Source organism: Schistocerca nitens, chromosome 4, assembly GCF_023898315.1.
Source record: "Schistocerca nitens isolate TAMUIC-IGC-003100 chromosome 4, iqSchNite1.1, whole genome shotgun sequence".
NCBI lineage: Eukaryota > Metazoa > Arthropoda > Insecta > Orthoptera > Acrididae > Schistocerca > Schistocerca nitens.
This window is the reverse complement of record NC_064617.1, coordinates 395,579,688-395,588,967: the sequence shown is the minus strand read 5'-3', so window position 1 is coordinate 395,588,967 and position 9,280 is coordinate 395,579,688. Positions and strand designations below refer to the sequence as shown.

Sequence of the window (9,280 nt, the reverse complement as noted above, 5' to 3'; positions counted from 1 at the left end):
GTATGACACAAGTGACACCCAATCTCGTGACCACATTCGAAGTCCCTGAGTTCCGAGGGGCATCCCATTCTGCTCTCTCACGATGTCTAATGACTACTGAGGTCACTGATATGGAGTACCTGGCAATAGGTGGCAGCACAATGCACCTAATATGAAAAATGTATGTTTTGGGGTGTCCAGATACTTTTGATCACATAGTGTATACTCCATTTTGTTTGCTTCATTTGTATGTTATTAATATTAAATTCACTATCTCTTTTACTTGGCCTTGTGTTTCTGCCTATTTGACCCTTTGCTGCCATAACTATTTCTCTCTTTATCTCCCAACATTTTAAAATCCAATTGCCTTATACAAGATGACTGGTCATTCCTCCATCAATCCAATTAATACGTCTTTGTAAAAAGGCACAACCAGGACACACTACAGCTCAGACAACTACCAGAGGAGTTCACAAACTCATTTACTGCAGAACAATAAAACATGTTTAGTTGAGAAGTATCAGGCTGCCAGATCTGGAATGGGATACAGTGTTGCATCCAGCAACCATTTTGGTAGTTTCACGATGTCATCTCACGGATAAAATCTCATATGAAATAACATACCACTAGCATAAAATAACCAGATTAGTGGATTTCTAAGTTGAGAGAGACACACTAATTCTATGAGGAGAAACTGCACTAGCACTACAACAGAACTATCATCTCTCCTTCACCTTCTGTTGTGTCCCTGTGTGCAATATGCAACACTTCCAGCCTGCAACAAGGTGGTACTGCATTTCCATTGCATTCCCTTCTTTCTCTCCCTCCTAGCCACCAATTGCACTTCCCTCCCAATCCCCCATCTCCTGTGTCCTCTCGTAAACTCCACCTCATCCCAGCTGAGCTGATGCCTCAGTAACATGTTGTCATCCAGGGCAATGTAGCTGTGTGTGTGTGTGTGTGTGTGTGTGATGAGTTTCACACCCTTCAAGTTATCCCTTCTTATTGTTTCTCTCCTTCTTTCATTCTGATATTTTCTTGCAAGTAATAAAACAAAGTCAGCAATCAAAAGACAAGAAAAGTTTGAAGTATTTGCACAAGTAGCTTACTTTAATGCAACAACGAAAACAATTACATTACTGAACAAGCAAAGGTGACAGATCACATAGTGCAACTAGCTAGCTCTCTTTGAACAAAATCTTCTGCCATGCTAATTTAAAGCAATAAAGAAATTGGAGAAGATTTACAATTTTAATAAAATGTCGTCTTCAGTTATCAGACACAGACTTATTCATTATGAAAATAAGTATTGCATTTTTATGGAAAACAACATTTTTATTTTCCTTCTTCCAATAGTGATGACACTGAGAACTTCATCAATTTTCATTCTACATACAAAAACCTTGCTGAAACAAAATAGTGGGGCCATGCAAGTGTTTATTACATTCTTTAAAAGAAATAGCACAATAACCACAGTCACAACCTATTACAATTAAGAAAGGCTGTATTTATATTCTGCAGTGAGGAAATGAGCCTTGCATATATCCGATACAGTCCACTGGCATGCAATCATTCCTGTAACTATTACATTTCACAATTAACATAACAATTTTTGCTTTGGAGTTAAAACAATTATAGCAGCCTGGTTTTTAACTACTATGCACATGAATCTCATTTGCCAAGAGAACAAAATGGTTAAGTGTAACAGTTTAACATTGAAGTTCAAGTCCACGTTCAACATATATTTATTTTTTCAGTCATAGTTCAGCTGCAGAACAACTGGTGACAATTCCAACAAATAAATCCATTCTTACTTGGAATATGTGTACATATTTAAGACAGAGTATCAGAAATGTTATTCATATCTAATTATAATAAATCTAAGTACTATAAAAAAGGTGTCCTGATATTGCTGCATAATCAAATATAGAAAAGTAAACATGACAAGCCAGTGTATCACATAATACTTCCAAAGCCTATAAAGTTAACAGACTGAGGGGCAGCACCTCATTTCAATCTTGGACAGTAGGCCAGACTTCACTTGCAACTGGAGACTGCGTGGGGATTTCTGAACTCTAAATGGGTTTAATCTCATTTACAGCAAAATTTAATGAGGTAAATAACACCAAGAAAAATATACGAAGGCCCAACACTTTCTTTTTTGTTTTGTTTTTTTGTTTTTTACACAGAATTACAAACTTGCTAAGAAATATCAGCATTTCACAGTGCTCGCTATTCACTTATGCAACATCTTTACAGCAGTTCACATTCAACATACTGAAATAATGTAATGCAGGTTTCTTCTGGACTGGTGTGAACATTTAATATTATTAACATCACCCTTTTCTCCTCTTCATCCACAAAATACTTGCAGTTTGCCTTCACAGCAATAGCCATTTGCTAATACGAACTGCCCTCTGGAGGCTGTGATAGCTTCATGTTTTCTTTTAGTGTCATAATCCTGCGTAGCTCTTGAAGGACAGTCTTGATTGTATAATCTCGCTGCCAGCGAGCAAGCACAGGAACTGCTCTACTGTCAACCTACAAAATTTGATGCTGCAGCTTGATAACTTGATTTGGTGAAAATGACAATAATTCAAAAATTATGAGGTCACATTAGACAGAACAGCAAGGAAATTGGTAACCAAAACGCAAATTAAAAAGCAACATATTTACTCTGAACTCATTCCACAGAGGCCTCAAGTTCATTCACTTTGACATTTTTCATTCACCAGCACTTCATTCTATAAAATCTGATACATTAACAACTAAAAATTATGATTTCTTTCATAAAAAATAAAGTGTTTCTTACCACACCATTCGTACTATTGACACAGGTCATATTTATTCTTGAAATAAACCTGGCACTAGGGCATTCGTCAGGATACCTCGCTCCACATTCAATTTTCAGGCTGTACATCCTGTTCTCATAAGGAGTCTGCAATTAAAAATATTGTATACGATTTAAAAGCATACGCAGTATTTAACATTGATGACAATAGCTGCAACAAAATTATGTGTTACAGATAGAAGAGCATGGTCTGGCATATAGTTATTTTCTATGTATAGCCTGGCCCATTCTTAATTACATTTCTTGCTGTTCACTAATGAGTAAAGTAGATACAACTCTCCCATGTCATTCCTCACACAAGTAATATTTGGAAAATAGCGCTGCCATGAAAAACAAACAGTTATTAAAAACCAGAACACAGGAGTGTTGCTGAAACATAAGAGAACATAGGAAAACTTCTCCCATTGTTTCTCACAGTTTACAGCAACATTTTACTGTATAAATCTACAATTTGACCTTTTCCTTAAAAGAAAGGAATGAATTACCCTATAGAGAAAGGTAATAGCAGCCATATAACACAGTTTCCTTCCCATCACACAAACAATGGACTTGCTGAGGTGGGGTGGCCTGAATGCCTCCATGATACAGATAGTCGTACCATAGGGGCAACCGCAATGGAGGGTTATCTGTGGAAAGGCCAGACAAACATGTAGTTAATGAAGATGGGTGTTTTCAGTAGTTGCAGGGGCTACGGTATGAAGAATCGACTGATCAAACCTTGTAACATTAGCCAACAAGGCCTTGCTGTGCTGGTACTGTCAACAGCTGAAAACATGAGGAAACTACAGATATGATTTTTCCTGAGGACGGGCAGCTCTCGTGTATGGCTCAATGTTGATGATATCCCCTTGGGTAAAATATAGGGTAAAATATTCTGAGAATAGAATGAGCCCTCTTTCGGATATCTAGATAGGGACTACTCGGCAAGATATTGCCAACAGGAAAACAACTAGTATTCTGTGGGTCAGAGTGTGGAATTAAGTAAGCAGGTTAAAAAATTTAAAAAACAAAATGGATATGTTAAAGTTACACACAGTGGGAATTAGTGAACTGTGGTGTCAGGAAAAAGAAAGAGGACTTCTGGTCACCGGACTACAAAATCAAATAAATGTAATGTGGAAGTAGGTCTAATAACAAATAAGAAAATAAAAAGGCACAGGGAGTTCAATAAAAAAAAGGAAGGTAGAAAAATATGGACCGGAGGGAAAGAGACCTGGGACACTGGAAGGTTTCAAATTGACTGCATTACAGTAAAGGAGAGATTTTGAACCCAGATTTTAAACTGTAAGACATTTCCACAGGCACATACAGATGCTGACTATAATTTATTACAACTACCAGTTCAACTATTTTAGGTTTTTTCCCTTTCTTTTCTTTTTGACTATTATAGTATCCATTGCTTCCTTGGTCTTCCTCAACCTCTTCTCCTGACTGGCTTAAAACTTCTTATCTGGAGAGGAAATCTTTTCTCATTCAATCCTTTCGAGATGGTTGTTCCAGTTTCTCCTATTTTATTTAGGATATGAAATAAAGTAATATTTGTTTTGTAAATAAACCTGCCTTTTCCTGGTGCCAAATATTTCTATGCTTGCTGTGGAAGATGGCCACACAAACAAAATTGAAATACAGTAAGTTATTCCTCAATTTTCTAATATTGAAATCTGTCATTCTCGTGCATCCCTTTGCTGCTCTTAGATAGCTCATCCCTGTTGCTTCTATGACCATTTTTGGCAGTTATTTTTAACCCACCATTCACATCTATAAACAACGTTAATATCCATAAGCAAGCATTGGAACTGCCATTGGCTTGTAAAATTTCCATCTTGTTCCTTTCCCTTTTTTCACCTATTTATTGTTCCACATCTATTCCCAAAGAATCTTTATTTCTAGTCTTCATCATACTCATATATAACGTCACAAAACAAGTAGTTAAAAAAGGTTTGGTTTGCTCTATTATTCTACTGTTAATTAAAAGTTTTGGCCTTACAGGATGTTCTCCTTTAAAACACATTGATTTTGTCTCCTTTCTGAAAGCATTAAACTGCACGCTTTAAACCTTCTATTCACCTACAAACAATAATTTCTTAATTAACCTGCTAAAAATCTCTTTTCCATTTCCAGATGCCATCATCTGATTAAATGTTAAAAGGTGTGGGTGAAATGCTCTATCTCTGTCTATCTCCTTTGTTTGTGGTTATAACCCATGTTAGAGTACCATTTACATCTAAAATTACAGCCCTGTTTTTGTAGATTATTTGAAACATACACTAGGTGTTGTGGGTCTCCCCTTTTCCTCATAAAACTCCTCAGTTTTCTTCTATCAACATCATCGAAGGCCTGAATAAAATCAATGACTCTTAAATGGGATTCCCTACTACTGTATACTTCATTTTTTTTATTATTTGTTTATTATAAATTCTGCATCTGTTGTCAACTTACCCCTCTGAAATCTCATTTGTTCTTCACTTAATAAACTCACAGCTATAACCATTAATCTCGTGTATACTATTCTTTCATCAGCTTTGTGTGTGGTGTCCAGTGAGCTGATTCCTTCACAGTCCTCGCAATTGTCATGTCTCCTTTTTTTAAACAGTGATATCACCTTTGCTTGTGACCATGCTTGCAGGAAAGTTCCATTTCTCCAAAACATATTAAATAAATGTTTTAGCCTTTTCTAGTAGGGTGCCTCTATATTTTAGCACTTCAATATTTATCCTGTCTATGGCAGTAGTTTTCCTATTCTTTGTGGAGTTGAGGGCTTCTCTTGCTCATCCATACATGTTTCATCTACACATCCTATTACAACTTCATCCTACAATTTATTGGTTATGAACTGTAAGTTAAAACCCAAGAAACTGCAAAAAGGCAGGAAATTAAGGAGATGGTATGTGGATAATGCGAAAGAACCAGAGATTATTGAGGTTTAAGAGGAAGTATTAGTCAATGTTAGACAGAAAAAGGACAAGGGAATACAGCAGAAGTCGAATTAACCATTTAAGATTGAGAGATGCAACACTGAAGGCGGCAGAGGATGAAATAGGTAGGAAAAAAGGCCTAACAGAAATCCTTGGGTAACACAGGAGAGGTTGAATTTAATTGACAAAAGGACAAAATATAAAAATGCAGCAAATGAATCAGGTGAAATAGAATACAGGTTTATAAAAAATGACACAGGCAAAATGTACAATTTGGCTAAGAAAGAAAAGCCATAGGGCAAATGTAAGATGGTGAAGCATGTTTAACAAGGGGGGAAGATACATACTACATACATGAAAATTAAAGAGGCCTTTGGAGAAAAGAGAAGCAACTGTACGAATATCAGGAGCTCAGATGGAAAACCAGTACTGAGCATAGGAGGAAAAGCTGAAAGGTGGAAGGAATACACAGAAAGGCACCACAATAGAAATGAACCTGAAGACAATGTGCTGAAAGAGAAGAGGAGTTGGATGAAGAAGATACTATGGGAAGAATTAGACTGAGCACCAAGAGATCTACGTCCAAAAAAGGCCCCTAGAGAAGATGATGTTCCCTCCGCATTATTGATATCTTTGGGAGTGCCTATAATGACAAAACTATTCCACCTGGTGTGCAAAATATGAGACAACTGAAATATCCTCACACTTAAAGAAAAATGTAATAATTTCAATCCCAAAGAAGGCTGGTGCTGACAGGTGTGAATATTAACAGACATAAGGACTGTAAATTGGCACAGGTCACACCAACATTCTAAAAAGAAAATATGAATAATCCGATGAATTACAGACCCCTATCACTGACGTCCATTAGCAGTACGATTTTGGAACATACACTGAGTTCGAACATTATGAATACCTTGAATGGATGTGTCTATTGTCACATTGTCAGCATGGATTCAGAAAATGCTGTTATTGTGAAACACAACTAGCTCTTTATTCACATGAAGTAATGAGTGCTATCGACATGGAAACTCAAATTGATTCCATATTTCTAGATTTCCAAAAAGCTTTTGACATCATTCCTCTATCAAATTGCGTGTCTATTGAGTTTTACTTCAGTTGTGTTATTGGGTTTGTGATTTCCTACCCGGAAGGTCACAGTACGTAGCAATCGACTAAAATTCATTGAGTAAACCAGAAGTGATATCTGACATTCCCTCAAGGAAGCATTATAGGTCCTTAAGTGTTCTGATATATAAACAATTTAGGAGACAATCTGAGCAGCCCTCTTAGATTTTTTGCAGCTGATGCTGTCAATTCACTGTATAGTAAAGTCACTACAAGTCCAAAACTAATTTCAAAATGATGTAGGCGTGATGTGAACAGTGGCAATTATCTCTGAATAAGGAAAAGTGTGAGGTCACTCATATCAGTACTAAAACAAATCCCTTAAATTTCGGTTAAATGATAAATCACACAAATACAAGGGCTGTAAATTCAATTAAAAACCTAGAAATTACAATTGTGAACAACTCAAATTGGAATGATCACACTGATAATGTTGTGCCGAAGGCCAACCACAAAATGTATTTTATTGGCAGAACACTTAGAAGATGCAACAGGACTACAGAGACTGCCTACACCACACTTATCTTTTCTCTGCTAGGGTACTGCTGTGCTGTACGGGATCCTTACCTGAAAGGTTTGGCGGAGGATATTGAAAAAGTTCAGCTCATTTTGTATTATCACAAAATAAGGGAGAGACTGTCACAGATATGATAAGTGAACTGGAGTGGAAATAGTTAAAACAAATGCTCGTGTTGTGGGGAGAGGTTTTCATGAAATTTCAACCATCAACTTTCTCCTCTGACATACATAGAGAGAAATTAGCATAATAATAAAATAAGGGAAACCAGAGCCCATATGGAAAGATTTAAGTGTTCATTTTCCCCATATGCTGTTAGAATGGAACAGTGGAGAAATAGTCTGAAGGTGATTCAAAGAACCCTGTGCCAGGAACTTAAGGGTAAATTGCAGAGTAGCCATGTAGCTGTAGAGTATCAGTTTAATTAGTCACAGTTGCTGAATACTTACACGCGTTATTTACAGATGAAGTAGAAGCTGACATCGCTGAAGATCAGTTTGCTTCCGGAAAAATGTAGGAACATGCAAGGCAATACTGATCATACAACTTATCTTAGAACACAGGTTAAGGGAAGGCAAACCTATGTTTGTACTGGGTGTCCAACATAAAACTGGGATACTGTGGGTACCAGTAACTCATCTCTAGTTGGATTACTTGCGACATGGCCTGGATGCCCATGGCCACAACTTCCAGCATCTCTTATAAAGCAGGTAACTACATGTCTTTAACATTACTACTATCAATTATTTTTTAATTAGTTCACCGCTCCTTGATACTCAGGCATGAGACATACTGGTTTTATGTGGTACACCCTGTTAGAAAAGCTTTTGTCAATGTTGAATAGATTATATTCCTTCAAACTCTGAAAATAGAGGAGACAAAATACAGAAGCAGAAAAAATTTATACAGTTTGCACAGAAACCAGACTGCAGTCATAAGTATTAAAGGATACAAAGGGGAAGCAGTGGTTAAGATGGGAGTTGGACAGAGTTGTAGTCTATCCCCAATGTCACTCAACTGGTACACCAGAGAAAAATTGGGACAAAGAAATAAATAAGTTCAGGGAGAGTAAATAAAATCTTTATGGCTTGCCAATGACAAAATAATTCTATATGTCAGCAAAGGACTTGGAAGAGCAGTTGAAATGGAACGGATGGCATCTTGAGAAGAGATAAGATCAGCAACAACAGAAGTGAAACAAGGGTAATGGCATGCAGTCAAATCAAATCAGGTGATAGAGAGAGAATTACATTAGCAAATGAGATACTAATAGTAGTTGGTTGGTTGGTTTGTGGGATTAAAGGGACCAGACTGCTACGGTCATCGGTCCCTTTTTCCAAGTACTAAAAACACCCACAGAGAATAAAAACAATTAACAGAATAGAGCACAGACGACACAGAACAAGATAAACTGAGACAAATACCAGAAAAAACGAACTAAAATCACACAGAGTGTGACGGTGGTTGGCCGACCATAGAAATAAAAAAGGAAAAGCCAACCACTTAAAACACATTAAAAAATCAGTTGAAAACCGGAGGCCAAAGACCAGAATCAACACAAAACAATAAGATAAAACAGAAACACTTCGATTAAATGATAAAAACCCCCTGCCCGAATAAAACGTAAAACTAAGTCAGCCGTAGCAGAGTCATCTGTTAAAAGGGCAGGGAGCGTGTCAGGCAGTGCGAACGACTGCCTGAGCACAGCTAAAAGCGGACACTCCAATAAAATATGGACCACAGACAAAACGGAGCCGCAGCGACATAGAGGTGCGTCCTCACGGCACAATAAGTGGCCGTGCGTAAACCAAGTGTGCTCAATGTGCAGCCGGCAGAGGACAACAGACTCCTTGCGGGAGACCCGCATGGACGACCGCCACACAGTCGTCG

The 9,280-nt window shown here is 37.4% G+C and overlaps 1 protein-coding gene across 1 annotated transcript in view; it reads right to left on the bottom strand.

Annotated features, from left to right (window-relative positions):
- Nucleotides 1–1,068: 1,068 nt before the first annotated feature.
- The window catches only part of LOC126253709 (ubiquitin-conjugating enzyme E2 variant 2), a 73,142-nt gene continuing 64,930 nt past the window's right edge, over nt 1,069–9,280 (bottom strand). The window contains exons 3-4 of the mRNA XM_049955243.1: nt 2,792–2,917; nt 1,069–2,520 (exon numbers count right to left, since the gene is read on the bottom strand). Of these exons, the coding sequence (XP_049811200.1) occupies nt 2,380–2,520; nt 2,792–2,917 (267 nt within the window). The 3' untranslated portion in view covers nt 1,069–2,379. The remainder of the gene's footprint in view (nt 2,521–2,791; nt 2,918–9,280) is intronic.